Below are 20,730 nucleotides of genomic sequence, written 5' to 3'. Positions count from 1 at the left end.
CACGCCCTGAATACCCACCTTTTTGATATAGTCTTCAGAACCCTACACCCCACTGCCCTAGCCAGCAAATGCTAGAAGGCTTTGCCACCCTGCCTTGTCTCTTTCGAGCAGGGACTGTCCCTGTATGACTCTGTACAGTGCTGCGCTCTAGAAATAATTAATAGTAATGGTAGTAATGCAACAGAGAGAAAATCTGCTTTTAAAATTCAGTGTAAAGATTGATCTTATTTTGTTCATTTAATTATACACATCCAGGGTGGGGTGGGGATTTACAAGGTTATTTTAAATGAGATAAATTATTGATAATCTTAAAAGTATTAACGTTTATGACTTATTAATTAAAGGGGTGGGAGGGTTAAAATGTTTGGTTAGACATATTTGTTAGTGCAAAGTGCTTTTATTGTATTATTATATTATATGTGTGCTTATTTGCTAATGCATTATGACTGTTTTTAAAATTAATAAAGTTTATTTAAAAAAAAAAAAATACACCAAAATTCACTGCACCCACCGCAGACTTCTCCCCAATTTATCATTAAACATTTCTTTGCCATGTGGTTTAACTTTAAAGAAGTTTCTCACGTAAGACTTATCTGCCATTCAAGCACTTAACTGCTTGAATGTCAGATAAGTCCCTTTTTTTTATAGAGGGCGCCAACAGTGGCTAGCGCGCGCGCGGTAGCTTTTTTCCCTTCTCTTTAATTCCAATATCCTCACGCGACCTCTGTACTTGAATTCCTGTCACGAAACTTTGGGGCGAACACTCGCTGCCTTGACGCCATCGCCACGTCAGCGGCGCGCCGTGTATTCCGGGACTTGTAGTCCTGACGCTGCCGTGTCACAGTTGCGGCTCCCGTTGTGATTGCGGCTCTGAAGACTACATGTCCCAGGGGGGCGCGGCGGGCGGCTCATGCCGGGAGCTGAGCGAGCTCGCCGACTCAGCGTAGGGGTGAGAAGATGGTGGAGCTGGCGGCGTGCTCCTTCCTCGTGCAGAGAGTCAGCGTGACGAGCGACGTGTGCGGCACCGTCTACCCTCCGAGCGAAGGCGAGCGGGCGGCCTCCTGAGAACGAAAGCGCCGCCATGCCCCGGGCGCGTAAGGGCCACTCGCAGAAGAAGGGCGGCCGGGGTGAGTGTGCTCGCGGGAGGCGGGAATGCCGGGCCTCCGGCAGGTGCAGGCCTCGTGAAACTTTCCCGCCCGGGACCGTTGGAGGGGGTCAAACAAGGCCCGTTTTGAACCTTGCCCCCCCCCCCCAAGCTGTCTAGTTGTTTCCTATGAAATAGTGATGGTATGGTGGCCCCTAATCGCTGAAGAAGAATATGGGATCTATGTGCAACATTGTATGGACTAGTTAACATAGCTTTTGTGTCCAGAGAATTTACAGGGGTTTGTTGGTTCTTCTTGATCAAGATCACGGTGCTAGTGAAAGTTAGAGAATGGCCCCTGTGCTCTAAACTCCACTTTATTGAATATAATTTTGATTTATTAATTCACCTTTGGGTGAGTTACTTAACTGTTTAATCAGTTATGATACACAATGCTTTAGAAAAATAATTAGATGTTTACAAAATAAATCCATAAGTAGTATATCGCTTCATTTATCCAAGTGAAGGGAGATGTCTTCCAGAAGATTTCATTGTAAAGGGCTTATTTACTGCAATAACCGTTAATGGAGAAGGGGTAGGATCTCCGTTGACGGTCAACACAGAGGTTGTTAGCATGGCAGATTGAGTGGCCTAGTTAATACAGCTAAATTGCATCATGTTATCTGCCATGCAGTTGACACATGTGGGCTGATCATCAAAACTCCAGTGCTCTACAAAACAGTACCAGAAAATATTGCAAGAAAGCACAGCAAAATAACTTCCCAATGCTCAGTGCTAATGGTTTGCAAATTATTTGCATGCTTTTAGCATTGAGCTTGGGGAAGTTATGGAGGAGGAATGTGACTGATGCATGCACACAAAGTTGTGCAGTAAGCACAGCTCTTGTGTGTGCATGCCCAGTCAAGCAGAGGAGAGGAGGCAGACAGGGAGGAGCGCAAACAGGACATAAAGATATGAATTATGCCTTCATTACTAATTTGTGAGTTTGTGATCCTGAGCCCCCCCCCCCACACACACACACACACACCCCTACCTTTAGAATTGGATCTCCCGCAGGCCAATGCTAGGAATCTGAGGAAATCTCTTCAGACACCTTAATGCCAGCTCAGAGCTGGTGTTAGGTTTTCAACAGTAAGAGTAGGGTTTGGTTTGTGCATTGTTTGAGCACTGGGAGGGAATAGGTAAGGAATTCACCTGCATAGGATTGAATACATTTAAATGCTACTTACAGCCATCTTTGGCATGCATGTTGTCCCCAGTATTGGTGTCCTCTGAACATTAGGTTCTGATATTCGGCCGGATAGGAATTTCTCCACATCATCATTATGAGAAGATGGTGGGAATACCCTGTTAGCTAACAATTTGGTAATTTTTGCACTTAGAGGCTTATTCACTGAAGTGTATGTGCTAAGTCAGTGGTTCCCAACCCTGTCCTGGAGGACCACCAGGCCAATCGGGTTTTCATGCTAGCCCTAATGAATATGCATGGAGCAGATTTGCATGCCTGTTACTTCCATTATATGCAAATCTCTCTCATGCGTATTCATTAGGGCTAGCCTGAAAACCCGATTGGCCTGGTGGTCCTCCAGGACAGGATTGGGAACCACTGCTCTAAGTATTAGCTCTCCAGTTAGCATTGGAAATTCACATGACATGTTAGTGCACGAAAGAAGCTCTTGAGCAAAAATCTAGGAGCAGTAAGGTATGTGCTACTGTCATGTTGACTCTAAAAGTATGTGATTCAGGTGAAACAGAATCCAAACATGCACCATGCATGAAACCCACATCCTGTGGGCACCCTGAGGAAATTTCTACACTTTGGTCTATTAAAAGAGAGTGCACTAGGTGTAATGGGTATAGATCTGTGCTTCTGGAGTACACAAGCTCCCACTGATGGACGAGGTCTTTTAATAGGAGATCTGATCTGCCATTTTTCATGATTTTTGTAATCCCGACATCTATGAGTTGCTTTATAACAGCTTATTAAGTGATCTTAAATTTAGAGAATGACATGGGGACAAATTTGTCCCCATCCTCGCGGGATCTATCTCCATCCCTGTGAGTTCTGTCCCTTCTGTCACTTTGTGTTCGAGGCTCGTTCAGATAAGGGCAGTTTTCAGAGATGGGACAGGGACAGAACTCACAAGGATGGAGATAGATCCCATGGGAATGTAGACATATTTGTCCTTGTGTCATTCACAACTGATGTATAGTGTCTTATAGACTGTTGTACACATGAAGCAGAAATAGCTGCTACACTTTTCTGTTGTATCAAGGCCATCATTAGGGTAGAGCACACAGGTGTCACCCTGTTTGCCATATGACAAGATGCCACTAACCAGGGATAACATCACCCGAGGGATGGGAGGAGAGGGAGACAGAGCATAAAGGCATACCTGAGCAGGGGACAGCAATTTGTTTGCTATTAACCTCTGTCCTGTGTCAATCGGGGAGGAGAGAGCTTACATGCCCCAGGGGAAGAAGCCCCACTGACAGTTCCTATCAAGGTTGCCCTTGTTTTAGAACTGGCCCTGCCTCTCATTGTGCCATAATCTGTTGGAGAGGCAGAAATATTGAGTCTTCTTGCTGGCATGATCTTGACATTTGGGGCTCCTTTTATCAAACCGCGCAAGCGGGGTTAGCGCGTCGGACATTTCATCACACGCTACCCCCTGCGGCCGGCTAAAAAACTAACACCTGCTCAATGCAGGTGTTAGCGGCTAGCATGGCAGGCAGTTTAACGTGCGGTATTCCGCTCATTAAACCCCCTACTGCAGCTTGATAAAAGGACCCCTTAGTGTTTTATTATTGTTTGAGATGCTGTAGGCAACTTCACAAAAGGTGGAATGCTTGTGCTGTTCTGCTCCTCACTACTGCCCAGGTTATTGGCATTAATCTGGTATGAGGTTCTGTGAGGGGTCTGCAGCTGGAGGTGGGAGTAGGTGTTGGCAAATTGTTTTTCTTTGGGTTATTTGTGATAACTATGCTCCTATCTTAATAAGTCTAAAGTCCAATGGAGAAACTTGGCATGGACACGTGTTATTTTTAATTTTATTACTGTATTTTGTTGCTGTGGTAATAGGGTCCTTGAGGCAGGAGCTGCTGCAGCTACAGGTTTCAGCCAAAACCCATCAACTGAAAGGTACGGTCATTCTGCTGCCTGTCCCAGCATGGCCTTATATGACACTATCCCACTGTCTCTTATCCTCTGATGTTATTGTCCACTATACTCCACTGCATGGCATGCTTTCATGTCTCTGCTTTTAGAGGAAATCCTTGTTTTTGTGAGTGGAATAGCTCTGCTAAGATAGATCCCGGTCTGAGTACTGGGTCTGATTCAAAAGACTTTATTTTAGTCCTGAAAGGAGCAAAAGAAGGTTTGCCTAGCCTTTTATACAGTGTGGGTAGTAATAATGTTGTCTTAATAATAATATTGTCATTTATAGCTAAAGAGACATATGTTCAAGAAACTGTTTTATTTTATTTTTGTGATTATGATAAACATAGTGAGGGCCTCAAAATAGTACCTGGCGGGCCGCAAGTTTGAGACCACTGTAATATACTTTTATGACATTAGGTTCATGTATCTTTTTTTTGTTTGTTTGCTTTGAAATGTTTTTATTAAGAAAGCAAACAAACAAATCAGAGGTATATACAAATTAACCAGAAACAATGCATAGGGAAGAATACATCACAACTCACTGCCTAAAAAAGCAATGATATAGATACAACAAAAAGAAACAGGCAAGTGGGGCAAGCGTGAACCCCTTCCAGGCATTATAAACAGTAAAAACCAAAACAATTCCCTGCTCCCAAATTGCACTAAATAGAAAAAAAGAGTAAAGACTCCCCAACTGTTGGTTTGCTCCCACATTTGGTATAAAAATCCCCACCCCCACAAACAACAAAAGAAACCCCCCCTTCAGCGACTGGGGAAAAAGAGACCAAAAAATAATAAAAGAACATCACATAAGGTCAATCTCAGCAATGACTAATTCCCATAGTGACCTGTACAACCGACGGGGTCCCCCTATATTCCCACCAATGCTACGCAGCTCCCAATGTGCCAATTTCCTAAGGGAGCGCTTCCACCCCACCAACTCTGGAGGTTCTTCTTCTATCCACATACGTAGCGCACCCCATTTAGCCACAAGGAGAGCAGCATATAAAAAGCGCCAATGGTCAGCAGTCAATCCCTGAGCCAAAATCTCCTCATTATGTAGGACCACTGAACAGATACCCCCAGGATCGTGGTGAGAAAGCCCAACACCCCATTCCAATATACGCCCAAAACCAGGCATTCAATGATCATGTGCAATAAATTCCCAGTCATGCACTTACACTTCACACATCCAGCTGATTCTCAGAGGCCAACTCTGACCCCCTGCATCCTAGTGAAATAAGTACGATGGAGCAGCTTAAATTGCAGCTCTTCTAATTGAGCATTACGTGCTCCCCAGACTATGTTAGAAAAACAAGTTTTAAGCACCCCAGGGGCTATCAGCTCCCTCATTTCCAGAGACCATTTAGAAGCCAAAATGTTTAACTGGGAATTCCCTCATGCCATCCCATACCAGAAAGACAGAGAATTGAGATCTGGGAGAGGTGATTGCCCCCCGGATTATGACAGAATTTGTCCATATAATAGTGTCTCAACTGTAAGTATGCAAAAAAGGCCTTATGAGGTGTAGGGTATCATAGGAAAGAAAAATGAATGGTGTGGATCCCTCATGGGAGACATGACCCAAACAGAGACGAGTACCAAACCGTTCCCCAACACCCATAGAAGCCCCCACCCCCGAGGAAAAATTAGGGCTATGGCTAATCAGCTGGAAAGCCCAATTACCCTTCCCTTTGCCAATCCAGTGTCACCACCAATTTAATGCCCTCCTTAAGGGAGTAAGCTAAACCGAGTGAAATCCCAAACATGGATGCTTCCATTGTGGACAGGCCAATGCTGCATAAGGGGCCATCCAAGAGTAGAACAGTACTGCAGGGGCAAAACGAGACTCATCAGTGAAGAGCTCATGTATCCATCTCAGAAGTGCAGCAACATTATATAATCGAAGATCCAGTAAAGCTAGTCCCCACCTACCCCGACTTTGCATAATCTTCCAGAAACCAATACCAATACATGCTCTCCTGTTGTGCCAGATGAAAGAGCCAATAAAAGATCTATAAGAGCATTCATCTGCGGCTTTGATCCAGAGGGGAATCATCCGTAAGGGATATAGGAGTTTGGAGAACAGTGCCGTTTTCACAAGAGCAATTCTACCATACAGAGAAAGGCAGGTCCCCCCAAAAGCGCAATAGTCTTGCAAAGTCTTCAACTTGTTGGATACATTACATCTATAAACACTAGACCAGTCCACACTGAGAAAGATCCCCAGATACTTGAGTTCCCCTCCCGCCCAGTGGAACGGGAAATCCAGATTACGACATGATACACACAGGGAGGAGACAGGCATAGCGTCGGATTTGCCAAAGTTGATAGAAAAACCCGAGAAAGCACCAAAAACCCCAATGAGAGTTGTTAGATGTGGAATTGTCTCCTGGGCATTACTCAACGAACATTAGCATATCATCCATGAACATTGTAATTTTACAGTCCCCCGTGCCCACCCTAATGCCCGTAATATCCTGGCAATGCCGAATTTTTTGAGCCAGAGGCTCCAGAGGCAATATAAATAAGAGTGGAGACATGACAACCCTGGTGCGTGCCCCTGTGCAGTGAAAGCGAAGCAGTTCGATGTTTGTTTATGAGCAATTGAGCTGTTGGGGCTTTATAGAGATTAACAATACACTGATGGAACGGACCTATAATCCTGAATTGTTGCACTATCCAATAAAGATAAGGCCAGGTCACCTTGTCGAATGCCTTCTCGGCATTCAAGCTAGCAAGAAGATCATCGCCCGCTTTGCCCCTACCCTCCCGAAGCACCATCAGAGCCCTTAAGATGTTAGAAGAGACAAACCGCTCAGCAACGAACCCCACTTGATTAATATGAGCCAGGGAAGGAACCACCTGAGCTAACCTGCCCGCCAAGATCGCTGTAAGGATCTTCATGTCCTGATTTTTTAATAAGGATATGGGACGATGGGTCCCTCCCTTGTTTTGGGAGGACCACCACATGGGCATGACACTGTTCAGAGAGAATGTGGCCAGTAGTCTGCATACAGGGCCACCAGAGCCGGCCCTATCTGGGGTTTCAGAATTTTGTAGAACTCTGGCCCCATAACATCGGGGCCAGGTGCCTTCGCCAACTTCAGCCTCCCCACAGCATCATAGACTTCTTTACTTGAAATAGGTGTGTTCAGCAGCTGTAATTGGGCTGCCTACACTTGAGGTAGGTCAAGATTTCTAAAGAAGGGGTCTCAGACAGTCAGATCGTATGGGCATGGACCATACAAATCCGTATAGAAGCGGAGAATTTAGTCTTGGATCTCCTGCTCCTCAGTATGTAGGATGTTTTGATGCCCTTTGATATGTGTGATAGGAGTAGCCTTCCGAAAAGGCTGCACAGGATTGACCAATAACTTTTCCGCCTTGTTACCCCACTGATATATCCAAAACTTATAAACCAATAAGAGCACCTTTGCTAAGATGCAATTGCAGGGTGAGGGATACCAACTCCACATCCCTCTGCTTCCTCGTCTTAACCGAATAAGCGATAATCCTACCCCGTAGGTAAGCCTTTGCGGCCTCCCAGAATATGGTGTCAGAAACTTCACGGCCCCCATTAGTATGGCAGTATTGGGTCCATTCCTCAATAAGATATGTATGAAAATTTTTGTCCAGATAGAATGTAGGGTTAAGTCTCCAGATGTGATCATGAGATGGTCCCTGCCATTTCAGCATAAGGGTGACAGCAGCATGATCACTGAAGAGAACATCAAGAATATGTGTACGCACTACCCGTCTAATAGACTGGGACGGCAGCAAGATGTAATCCAGCCAAGAATGAGTATGGTGCACCCCAGAGTAAAAAGTAAAGTCCACCTCGCCCAGATGATAAGCACGCCATCCATCCACGACCTAATTCACCCATAAAAAAATTCACCCCAATCCGCTCATTGTCGCTCTACACCACCCAGGGAGGCTTGCAGTCTACTGAGGGATTACTAGTGATATTAAAATCCCCCGTGACTATGAGTTCATAGTTGGGCAGAGCCAAAAGATGGGTGAGAATCACTGAAAAGAAAGAGTGAGAGTATACGTTCGGGACATATAAATTGCATAAAACCACTAGTCAATCCTGGAGGGTACCTGCTCAGAGAACATAGCGACCCTGAAGGTCCGTGATAATCTTATGCTTGACTGCCACCACTGCTTTATTGATGAGAATGGCAACCCCCCTCCCCCTCTTTCGAGTTATAGGAGTAATGCACAGCCTCTCCAACCCATTCCCTCACCAGTTTTTGATGCTTGCCTGTAGTGAGGTGCAAAAAGGCCACAGACACCCTCTCCCGCTTTAGAAAGGACAGCACCTTCTTCCGTTTAATTGGGGAATGAAGGCCATCCAAATTTAAGGTAACATAAGTCAGGTCAGCCATAGCCATGAGAGATATAAAGAAGAAAGAGCAGACAGATATACATCAGGTGTTTTTCCCAGTAGGCCTCCCAGCCGCGCCCCCAGGAAAGGAGGAAAAGAAAGCCCCAGCCGCTGAAGGGTCCCCCGCACCAGTCCCCCCTACCCCCCAAGCAAACCCTCTCTCGCACCACCCCTGGCATCCCCCTCAACCGTATTTTAAAAAAAAACAAGAGAATGCCCACTCCCAACCCCCATCCCGCTCAAACAAGAAAAAAATGAGCCACATAGTAACCAGCAATACAGAATATCAGCAGATAACCACAGATAATGTACCCAGCCTAATACAAACAGGCATTTAGGCCTAACGAAACAAATAAAGGGTAATGTCAGGAAGCAAGACAGCTTGGAGCTGGAAAGTGATAGACACCAATCAACAACAGCCGACCACCCCAGTAAAAACAAAAGTTTCAAGTTTCAAGTTTATTGATTTTGATATACCAACCATCAAATTAATATCTAGCTGGTTTACATTAAGATTACAGGATAGAAAAGAAAAAAAAATAACACAAAAGTATATATATAATTAATTTAATAGTATAGTGTGAACATAAATAACATTACAAGACAAACTGGAAAGTGAGGGTGGAAGGGAGGGAAGGTTAAAAGTTACATAATGGAGATAGAAAAAGGTGACAGTGGGGTTAGGATAAAACATGAGGGGGGGTCATGATATCAGAGCTATTTAATGTTTGCAAAAGAGGGAATAAGTGAGACTCTATATGATATCAAATGCATCGCGGAAGAGGAAGGTTTTTAGTCCTGTCTTAAATTTGTCAATTCGTGGCTCGTTGCGGAGGTACAGTGGTATGGAGTTCCAGAGGGTTGGGGCAGTTACTGCAAAATTTACTTTTCGTGTATTGTAAAATTCTTTTATGGATGGGATGAATAATAGGTTTTGATCTGTTGATCTTAATGTACGTGGGGAACTATGTGGAATGAGGAGTTTATCTAGAAATAGGGGAAGATGAGAAAGTTTAATTTTAAAGGTTAGGATGATGATTTTATAGGTGATACGGTGAGTGATGGGAAGCCAATGTTCATTTTTGAAAAGGGGAGTTACATGATCATATTTGCCTAGTTTATAGATAAGTTTTATTGCCGTGTTTTGTATTAGTTGAAGGCGTCGGATTTCTTTTTGGGGTAGACCGTTGAGGAGCGAATTGCAGTAATCTAAATGGGAGATTACTAAGGAATGAATCAGGATAGTGATTGAGCTGGTCTCTAAGATAGAAGTTACAGATCGGATGATACGTAATTTATAGAAACAGGTTTTGATAACTGAGCTAATGTGATCATGGAAGGTAAGATCTCTGTCGATAATGACGCCTAAAAGTTTTATTCTGGTATCTATTTGAATTGGTGTAGATTTGATAGAAATGTTACCTAATAAGGATTCCGTAGTTTTGATAGATAATAGCATACTTCGAGATTTATCTAGGTTAAGAGACAGTTTATTAGTAAATAACCAATCGTAGATAATGTCTAATTTGTTATTAATTTCTTTTATATCAGAAATGTTTGATGTGTTAATAGGATGGAGAAGTTGAATATCGTCAGCATATGTGAAAATAGTAAATCCTATGGATTGGGCTAGTGTAAGGAGAGGAGCTAGAAAAATGTTAAATAGTAGTGGGGATAGGATCGAACCTTGAGGGACACCGTAGGATTGTGTAGTAGCTGCAGAAGTAGTATTGTTTACACAGACTATGTTGCGACGTTCATTGAAGAAAGATGTAAGCCATAATAAAGCTGTACCTGATATTCCACAGTCTTTAAGTCTGTTGATGAGAAGAGAGTGATCAATGGTGTCAAAAGCTGCTGTTAAATCTAGGGAAATAAGAATAACGGATTTTTGATGTTCATGGTAATATTGAATGATTGATATAAGACCCAATAATGATAGTTCTGTTGAATGACATGAGCGAAATCCAGTTTGATAAGGATGTAGAGAATGGGTTTTTTCAATAAATTCTGTAAGTTGAAGATGAACAATTTTTTCAGCTAGTTTGGAGATCATGGGCAGATTAGCGATAGGGCGGTAGTTTTTTGGTAGTGTGGGGTCCAGATTATATTGTTTAAGTTTAGGAAAAATAGAGGCTGTTTTCCAAGCCGTGGGTACAGTACTATTGGAGAAAGATTTGGATATCATTTCTAGGATGAAAGGGCCGAAAAAAGAAAAAAAAATTTTTAAAATAGAAGGGGGGATAGTTTCCATAGGATTGTTAGAAGTGTTTAGTGTTTGTAAAGTAAGCTGAAGACTTGATAAGGAGGGTATTTTGAAATTTGAAAGAGTGCTAAAAGAAAGTTGGGGAAAGTCTGTAGAATTTTGAAGAGAGGGGTCGGGGAGTATTGGTCCAAGTTGAGATCTAATATTTTTAATTTTTGTGACGAAGAAAGATGATAATTCATCTGCATTCGGTTGAGTAGAAGGAGGAGGATTTTTTTTCTTAGAATATTTGGAGAGTGATTGGACTATGTTAAAAAGATTGGAAGAGTTACGAGTAGAGGTGATGAGTTTTGAATAGTATTCTTTTTTTGTTGATTGAACAGTGTTCTTGTAATATAAAGCTTTTTCTTTGTACATGAGATATAAGTTGTTAATTTTTGTTTTACGCCATTTGTGTTCGATAGAGCGTAACTGTCTACGAATTAAAGCTAGATTTTGATTGAACCAGGGTTGTTGTTTTTTTTGGGTTTGGTTTGAAGAGGGATGTATCTCTATTTGAGGTGCCAACGTGTTAAGTAGAGATTTAGTAGAGGTTTCCCATAGTGTAGACTGTTCAGAAGCTGAAAAAGTAGAGAAATCTGTAAGGTTTAAATCAAAGGTAGATTGGATTGCCGATAGTGTTACATCCTTGGTCTTGCGAATATTGGGGCGGCTGGTCACACACAGGGAGAGTGCAGAGATGTTCCAGACAAGCCCTCCTAAGTCCTCCCGAACTCCACAGACTTGAGCAAGGCCCTAAGACCACCCCAGCATCCATCAGTGAAGCCAGGGTGAACAGATCCCAACAGTCAACAGGGCAGCAAAGTCAAAGAGGCCCAACCCCAACCTCCAAGCCTGGCAAACTGCTGTCAGACAAGGGCCCAAATGGGAGCAGGATGAAGAGATGAAAAAGTGTGGAGGTGCAGGCATTCCCCGCACCGCCTCTGCACACAGGAGCGGAGTGCCGCCCAAGGTAGTAGATAACAAACCCCAGCTCCAAAGGGTAGAAAGACAGCAGCCCCACAGCACTCTTCGGGTCAGGACTCACAAGCTCGCCGCTCCCCTCAGACCTTCCGTATAGGATTTTAGCGCAGCCAAAGTGTCACAGAAGTGAGGTCCAGATGCCTTCTGAAAGTGGACCCGCGCAGGGAACAACACAGTGAAGCGGATGCCCTGATTCCTCAATTCGGCACAGTAAGGGGCAAGGGCGCGTTGGCTCGCTACCACCGCTGGTGAATAATCATTGAAAAGGAGCAATTTCATGCCTCTAACATCAGGGCTTGCAGATCATGAATTTTGTTGCTTAGACTGCGAGCATTTGTGGTCATCGCTTTCCAGCTAGTTTTCAGCGATAATCTCCTTTTTCGTATGGATTTTTGTTTCGTTTCACTTTCCGTTGCAATACTAAGAAATGAGTTGCTGATATTGTTTACGTTGCAATCTTTACTACTATCACATCTTTTCTTTTGCCAGGGGTGGTCTCTATAATTGACCTTCATACCTACACCACCCCCACCTTCTAGTTTAAATGCCTAGAAACATATTGTCTAAATTTCTCCGCAAGATTTCTTTTTCCTGCTGTAGTAATATGTAGCCCATCAGTGCAATATAGCTTCTTGTCCTTCTACGTATTTCCCCATCCTCCTATGTACTTAAAGCCTTCTTGATGACACCAGGCTTTGAGCCATCTATTAAAGTCCTCTGTGTTTTTCATTCTTTGCTCTACCTTTCCATATGCAGGCAGTATTTCAGAAAAAGCTAGTCTTTACAAAAGGTTTCAAGCCCTCACCAAGCTCCCGAAATGCTTTCTGTGCTGCAAGTGTGGAGTTGTTGGCCAGGTCATTTGTTCCCAGATTTGTTACCTGGCTGCTTTAAGACTAACTGATGTTCACAGGGACCGTGAAGAGGGGGGAGGGTTTTAAGCCTCTGAAGTTTCCTACAAAGTCTTGGCGGGTAGATGGAAATAACCCTCTGGTCCCAGAATAAAGTGTGGATTTACAAGAAAGAAGATTAGCAAAGGTAAGAATCTAATCTTTCGTTCTTCCTCTCTTTCATACCTCCTTGTGCTTGATGCATTCTGCTTCCTGTGAACTCTGAAGATTTAAAGCTGTGGTTTATCTTATTTTATTTGTTTAAATAATTTGTTGCTGAACTGTTATCTCAAGCCCATATGCACAAAAGGTTTCCTTGCAAGTAAGATTCGTTTTAACCAGTCTTATTTGCAAGGAAACTCTTGCCGATGCTCATAAGGGTTCTCCGTGACTGCTACAGATCATCCTAATCTAATGCATTATAAGGAGCTCATTAATATTCTAATGAACACTGTGTAATGCACAGCAGGGAAATGCATTGTTTCCCGTGCAAACTTTACTGGCAGGGTCAGGCCTGTTATAACCTTACTTTCCTGTCCATGCCTGAACACTCATTGGACGGCACAGACAGGAAAGTAAGGTTATGACAGCAGACCCTGCCGATAAAGGCCCTGATGCCCCATTAAAGAAAAGATCTCTCTCTTTCTTTTCCCACTGATCCTCCTGTCCATGGTCCGCATCTTCAAAATAGAAGGCCTTCCTCTGCCCAGTGCATCTTGGGATGCAGTGAGAGCGGCCTAAAGCCCAGTTTGGCTGAGCCCTGATCAGCTGAGCCAGCAGGAGATGCCCCAAGCACGGGGGAAGCTCCAAAGCCAGCAGCTTCGGGAAGTCCTGCCAGCTCAGCTGATTGAGAATTTCCCTGCAGTGATCAGCCCAGCCAGCAGGGAGAGCAGCATCAATGAGCAGAAGAAAACATTTAAATTTTGTCATGAGGGATGTGGGGAAGAGCTGTGTCTAGCGATTGCTCTTCTGAGCAATCGCCAGGCATAGCTCTTTCTCCTCTTCTTACCAGGGCTGCTCCACACAAATAGCATACATAATATAATTTGTATGCTATTCATGCAGACCATCACTCAGAAAACAAAAATTGCTCCCATCCCAGTATTTCTTTACCGTGGTCTCACAGCATCAGGCTTTTCTGTTTTGAGGAGATTGATCTTTTGAGTAAATATTTTAAAAGGATACAGAATTCTCTCGTAGTCATTGAGAGAGGCTCCACCTTATTCTGTTACCTAGCACGTTATGTTAGACACTAAGAACTAGATTCATTAAATGGAGCCCAAATTTGGGTGCTGAAAAAAAGTGCTGAGTGCTATTCTATAAAACGTGATTCGAGTTGGGTGCCGTTATATTGCTGGGATCCGCACCCAACTTTTGGTCACAAGGATTTACACCTGCTAACATCTGGTGTAAATCCGCATGCATAAATTAGGTACAGAGCCCCCAAATTCTATAATAGTATACCTGTCTTTAAGAGCATCCCTGACCCCCCCTCCCCCCATGGCACACTCCTTTTCAGTTATACGCTAAAATGTTTGTGTGTGCATCCTTACAGGATAGTGCTTGACAAGATGTGAACATAAGATTTGCCTCTGTTGGGTCAGAGCAGTGGTCCATTGCGCCCAGCAGTCCGCTCCCGCCATGGCCCTTAGGTCAAAGACCAGTGTCCTATTTAAGTTTAGCCTTACCTGCGTACGTTCTGGTTCCGCAGGAACTTGTCTAACTTTGTCTTGAATCCCTGGAGGGTATTTCCCCTTATAACAGCCTCCGGAAGAGCATTCCAGATTTCTACCACTCCCCGAGTGAAGAAGAACTTCCTTACGTTTGTACAGAATCTTTTCCCTTCTAACTTTAGCGAGTGCCTTCTCGTTCTTCTAAAACCAATGAAGTGTTTGTTAGCTCCAATAATTAAATCATTAGAGCCAATTTATTATTTTGGGTGTAACCTTTATAGAATCCAGGGGAAAATCCTTACATAGAACAAGGTCAGAGGTTCAACATGATTATGATAAAACATGTAAAAAAAAATTAAAAAAGTAGCCATTTCACCTATACAGGTATAAGCTGTAAGGCAGAGCTCATAGCCTTTTATGCATTCACAGTGAATCTTAAGGAAACGTTATTGTATTTACATATCCCAAATAAATCACCAGTGCCTTTGATTTGCCACCAAGAAAATGTTTTCAATGATACTGTACACTAACAATAATAAATTGTTTCCACAAAACAAACACATTCAAAATGTAGCAAGGAAAGGCATCTTGTCCTCTGGCTGCTACTACAACAGGATCTCCTAATAGGCAGCCATGCTACAATAGAATAAAATGTTACACAGCCAAAGGTAGCCTGCTGGCTCAACTATTTGTCTTATGCATTATCAAAGGCAATACCTCCAATTCAGAGCTTCAAAAGCAACATTTTTCATTTCCAGAGTTAAAGGGAGAGTCATCCACTATACATCAGGACTCTGCAAGTCCCCAAAATGGAACTGGATGGTTTACATATCTGTGGGGAAAGGCACATGACTGCACAGTAGTGCTGCCCGATTCAGGAAAAAAAATTCGATTTGATTCAGCCTATTGACTTGAACTTTCGATTCGATTTTCCTGCCCAATTGGGTGGTTTTTTTTTGTTGTTGTTGTTGTTTTTTTTTTTTTTTTTTCCAAACATCCTGGTGGATTTATTTTTATGCCTCTTCACCCCTTTTATAGACTTTTTACCCCCTTTGCCCTCTCCTACCCACACTGGTGCTGTGGTGTAAACAAAAAATACTTTTCCTCTCTGTTAAATCCTAGCTCACGTTCACGGTCTCACACCAGCTCTGGCAGGATACACATTTCAAATCTGACATGTTGTAATCACAAAACAGAAAATAAAATGATTTTTTCTACCTTTTGCTGTCTGGTCATTATTCAAATCATGTTGGTCCCAGGCTCTAGTTGTCTTCTGATAACTCGCTTGTTAAAGTCTCCTTTCTTCTTTCTCCGTGCTAACCATCCATCTTCCATCTCTGTCCTCCTCTTCCATTTCCCTTCCCTCCTCCAAAGGTCTGGCATCTTCCCTTTTTTCATCTCCATCCATGCAGCTGCAGAGATGGACCCCCAACATCCCCAGATCCACAATCTCTTTTTCTCAACTACCATTTCATCCAGCATCTCTTCCTCCTTCCCCACCACCCCAGGGTCAACCAGCTCTTCCTTTTTCTTCCCAACTACCCTCCTATCCAGTATCTCTATCCCCCTCCCACCCCCCCCCCCCCCCGGGGTTAACTTAAAACATCTCCAGAGTGCCCCATGATCCGGTCCGGGCATCTCTTCCCTTTCTGTCCCTCTCCCTCTGTTCCCCTCACCTTCCCGGTCTCTTTTCACTCTTCTTGTTCAGAGGGTCCCCAGCGTGGTAGTCATTCTCACAAGCTGCCAGCGCTGCCCTGAAGCTTTCCCTCTGCTGTGTTCCACCCTCTCCCTGACTCAATTTCCTATTTCTGCCTGGGTAGATCACAGTAGAGGTAAAGCTTCGGGGTAGCATCGGCAGCTTGTAAGAATGGCTGGGGCCTCTCCAAACAAGCCTGGGAAGGGACAGAAGGGAAAGAGATGCCTGGATGGACCGCATATTAGCCCTAGACCTGTGGTCTGTCCCAGTATGGCAACTCCTATGTTCTTATGGTATGTAATAAGAAAGTATTAGAGCTTCCAAGTTAACAGCTGCAGGGGGGGAGATTGTAAACCAGTCCTGTCTTTCTGATGCATTATAGAATTGGATGCACTGATGTCAAAGGACCAAATCACACACTGCTTTAGGACGTAAAGAGGTCAGAAAGCCTCTGCTTGATGCACTTGAGTGATTTAGCTGCTCAGTTTTAGACATCCCTCCTCTCTGCTCTTTAACCTATTAGCTTTGATGTCGCGGCCATGCTCGAGCCTTCATTTGTCTGCACACCGCCCCTTCTCTTTGATCTACGTGCTTGCAGCCCCAGGCTCTAGCTTCCTTCGTGGCAGTGCAGGCGTTTCCTCGCGTGTAGACACGAGCGGAAGGAGTTTGGCGCAGAAGCTGAAGTTCGTCTGTGAGCGGATTTGAGCCTTTCCCGACTTCCCATTGGCAGGCGTCTGCTTCCAGTGAGTGGGACGGATGGTTGGTGCGGATTTCTTTGCTACTTATAGCGCTGAAACACAGTCTCCTGCCTCAGAGACAGAAACTGTCCAAGAGCAGCTTTAGGTTAGCGGCGCAGGGAGGAGGGTTGGGCCCTGAATTGGCGATGCTGATTTTTTTTTTTTTTTTTAAATACAAATCAATTCGAATCAATTCACCCAATGTGAATCGATTCGAATCGCGAATCGGGCAGCACTACTGCACAGCAATGAGAGGCAGAGAAAATTGAATGCATAGGGAGGATAAAACATGAAATGACCAACAATGCACAAAGCCAAACAGAGGAGCACCTAGTCAAAGTGGATGCGCAAGTCCTAATTGTTGCTAATTAATGCCAGTAATTGTTAGCATCAAATTATTGGCACTAATTAACTATGTATGCAAATTGGGTGCACAACTTTGACCCCATTTATCGAATCCCAGGGTAAGTGTGTGTGTGTTATTTTTTTTTTTAAAAACCCACCTAGCATTTAGTGCATCAAGATATGCCAATAACTTTTAGTTACATGCATTCTACAATGTGCATGCCAAAGTCACTTAGCAGCTAACTGCAAGGAGCAGAGCATGGGTGGGACATATACAACTTGTGTAATATTCATTTGAGCACCTTGCATGGCACTTTTTAGCATGCCAACTTATGCCAGCTATTGGGAGCACCTAAATTTCAGCACAGCAGTGCAGATTTGTGCTAGCATTCTGTAATGGCTTAGGTACGCCTAAAGGCTCTGATAGAATTAGGACCAGATCCTTGAAACATTGTAGGCGCCACTCGCGCAGTTGTCAATCAAAAAATTGGTGCTGTTTATAGAATCATGCCTGGCGCCTAAGCAGATTTACGTGTCACTAGGCATCTAGACATAGGCGCCACTCCATTAGGCCACCTAATTTGGTGGCGCCTAAGTCAATCACGCCTATTCTCCGCCTAGAACCATGCCTACTTTTTAACATAGGTGTCGTTAGGCATGGGAAGGCGCCTCTACTAGGTGTCCTAAGAGTTTGGCTCGAAGCTCTTAATTTTTTTTTCATTGGCTGAAAATTGGCGTGGTCAATTACCATGCCAATTAAAAAAATAAAAATTAGGCACGGATATCAATCTTAGGCATCGCTAGGCAGCTGCAATTAAAGTTCCTAATGTAGGCGCTGCTAGATGCTGAATTGCCCCCATTGTGGCTCTGTTAAGAGGGCAGGAAGCAGGAGCAAGGTGTGTTCACCAGCTCTGGATGCCTTTATAATGGTGACAAACTCTAAAGAGTCTTCTGCAGAGCATGTGGAGCATATTACAGGGCTGGTGAAAATTACACGATTAGGATTCTGCATGGATTGAGAATATCGGAATGTTTTCATGGACAGCCAGAAGGAGCTTTTATCATACTGCTCTCTAGTTCTACTACTGAAGCTGCAGGGCTGTTGGTCAATGGTCACAGAAGGAACTCTTGACTTAAGGGTTCAAGAAACCACAGAGCAAGAGCAGGCCTCCAGCTCAACATTTGAGTTTTTTGCCATTCTAATGCCTTAGGCAGGAGCTGGTTATTTAGGTTGGCTGTGTTGATCTTGCAGTGCACAAAATCCACACAACCAACCCATGAGACAGATGAAAATATATATATTTTAAAAATTGCTGGCAGTGCACCTATTACAAAGAAAGTAGTAGGCTGATAGCTGGAGACAACCCTGGAGCTGCTTGGAGGCATGAGCTAAAATTTTATTGGAAGCTGGGTTTGTGTGAACTTTATCTTTGCTGGAAATAAACTGTAGTAATACTGGGCACTGCAAGAACATTTTCTCTATTTCTGCTTAATGAGTACTCCGCGACCCACTGCTGGAAATCTTGTTTGCAGGAGCCCGTAATGGTGCCAAGGATGACTCCCAGGCTAGCGATGATGAGGTAGCAAGCGAGGTGCTGAGTCACTACAGCAGTGCCAGTGAGACCACCAGTGTTGTGGAGGAGGGGACAGGTGAGTAACATCCATCCACAACCCCCCCTCCCCCCACCCAGAATGTGGAGGTAAACCTGATACCTACAGGAAACATTCATTCGTCTGTTCAGGTGTCCGATTGTCCAGTAATAAGGCAAAAGTAGTAAGTAGCTGAGTGAAAGTAGATGCCCTAGTTCAGACACAGAGTCCCTTGGTTTTCTAAGGTAAATCTTTGCCACTGTGCAATGGTGCATCTGTGCCCCACACATTTGCCAGCTGGCACCATCGCGCTCCAATATTTATTTACTCAAATTATCTGCCCATCTTTACAGATTCAGGTTAAAAAAAATGCACAAAAAATTTCAATGCAATAATAAATCAGAGAGACAGCTAATATAAGAGCAAACAATTTCAGAAGATAGAACTAAGATGACAAAAATGTTAAAATGACTCATAACATGAATAATCCAGTCTTACTTTAGATACCACAATGGGTCAGCTTATATGGAGGTATATAATTATAAGATCAGTATTTTACCTTTGTTTGGCCCATTGTGATGAGTTGTAGGCTACTGCAACTTTTTGTATATTAATCCTTCTCAAAAAAAGATTTTAAGTGTAAGCATGGATCATTTGATACCCCTTCCAATTTTGATGCTTTCATGCTATGTTCCTGTTTTGATTATGTTAGAGCATATTTTTGTCTTTGCATAATTTTGTAAGAACACATCATAAAATGTAGAAATAAATTCCAATAGACGTTCGTAAGAATTGCCCCATTTAATTCATGAGGAAGCAGACAGACGAAAAGCAACGCTGAAAACCAAGCTTTATCATTTTGGAGAGAGATGTCGATCCGAATGAGTCTCGGCTTCTTATTCCTAAGGGACATTTCTTGTCTCAGCTAACTGAACTTCTTTTGGAGTGGAACAAAGGACTAGTACCCTGATGCATAAAAGCTTTCCTTGGCAGCAAGAGTTGTTAAAGCACTCTTACCTGCATGGAAAGCTCCCCTGCTGATGCATAAAAGGGTCCCCAGTGGCTGCTACTGATTCTAGCAGCTAATGAGAGCCCTATGCAAATGCATTATAAAGAGCTCGTTAGTATTCTAATGAGCCCACATTGTAATGCACCACAGGGAACGTCCCCCCATCACTGAGAATTGGTGCCAAAGTTTTCCTGTAGCTCTGGAGCTGAGCATACAACACATGCACAGCAGCTGCTCCCCTAAATGAAATAAAATGTGAAGTTAATTAAAATAATAAAAGTAGGCTAAGCCCCCCCTCCATGCTGGCTTCCCCCCCACACCCTTATACTTTTTTTTCAAGATAGACAAAAGGATGCCCACTCCCTCCTGCCCCATGCTGATGCCCACCCCCCTCGACAACCCCCTACCTTTTTTGGAAGATTAGTAAAAGGGATGCCCACTTCCTCCTGCCTCAGTCCACCTATTCAAAGTGGCAACCCTGCCCCCTCCTGGTGCCTTCCTAAGACCCTGCTTAGCCTTTAGACAAGAGAGAGTGGGCATCCCTCCTACCAAACTTCTGAAAAAAAGTTGGGGTGGAGGAGGGGCAGCAGCATGGTGGTTCCTGACCAGTGGCAGGAGGGAGTGGGCGTCTGTATTGTTGATCTTGGGGAAAGAAAAGGGGAGTGTGGGGGGGGGGGTCCAGCATCAGGGGGGAGGGGCTAAGCAGGAGGGCATGGACTTTTTTTTTTTTTAATGGTGCGTAGCTGTTGTGCATGTATAAAACACAACAGCTGCTGCACCTATTTAGAAAAAAGCCAGTTCAGCTGATCGGGGAAGGTGAATCTCCGATCAGCTGAACAGGGGCTGCTGTTTTTTGTTTGTTTGTTTTGACAGGTAGGCAGGAGGAGGAGCGGTGCTAGCGATTGC

General features: G+C 43.8%; 1 protein-coding gene across 2 annotated transcripts in view; it reads left to right on the top strand.

Annotated features, from left to right (window-relative positions):
• The first annotated feature begins 739 nt into the window (after window positions 1–739).
• Window positions 740–20,730, top strand: part of IFRD2 (interferon related developmental regulator 2) — a 69,617-nt gene continuing 49,626 nt past the window's right edge. Inside the window, exons 1-3 of one of the 2 annotated variants that reach the window (XM_033926533.1) lie at window positions 740–1,127; window positions 4,188–4,247; window positions 18,759–18,875. In XM_033926533.1, the coding sequence (XP_033782424.1) occupies window positions 1,082–1,127; window positions 4,188–4,247; window positions 18,759–18,875 (223 nt within the window). In that variant the 5' untranslated portion in view covers window positions 740–1,081. The remainder of the gene's footprint in view (window positions 1,128–4,187; window positions 4,248–18,758; window positions 18,876–20,730) is intronic. The other variant, XM_033926534.1, reaches the window with a different exon arrangement.

This window comes from Geotrypetes seraphini, chromosome 17, assembly GCF_902459505.1.
Source record: "Geotrypetes seraphini chromosome 17, aGeoSer1.1, whole genome shotgun sequence".
Taxonomy (NCBI): Eukaryota; Metazoa; Chordata; class Amphibia; order Gymnophiona; family Dermophiidae; genus Geotrypetes; species Geotrypetes seraphini.
This window is presented reverse-complemented; position numbering and strand designations above follow the sequence as displayed.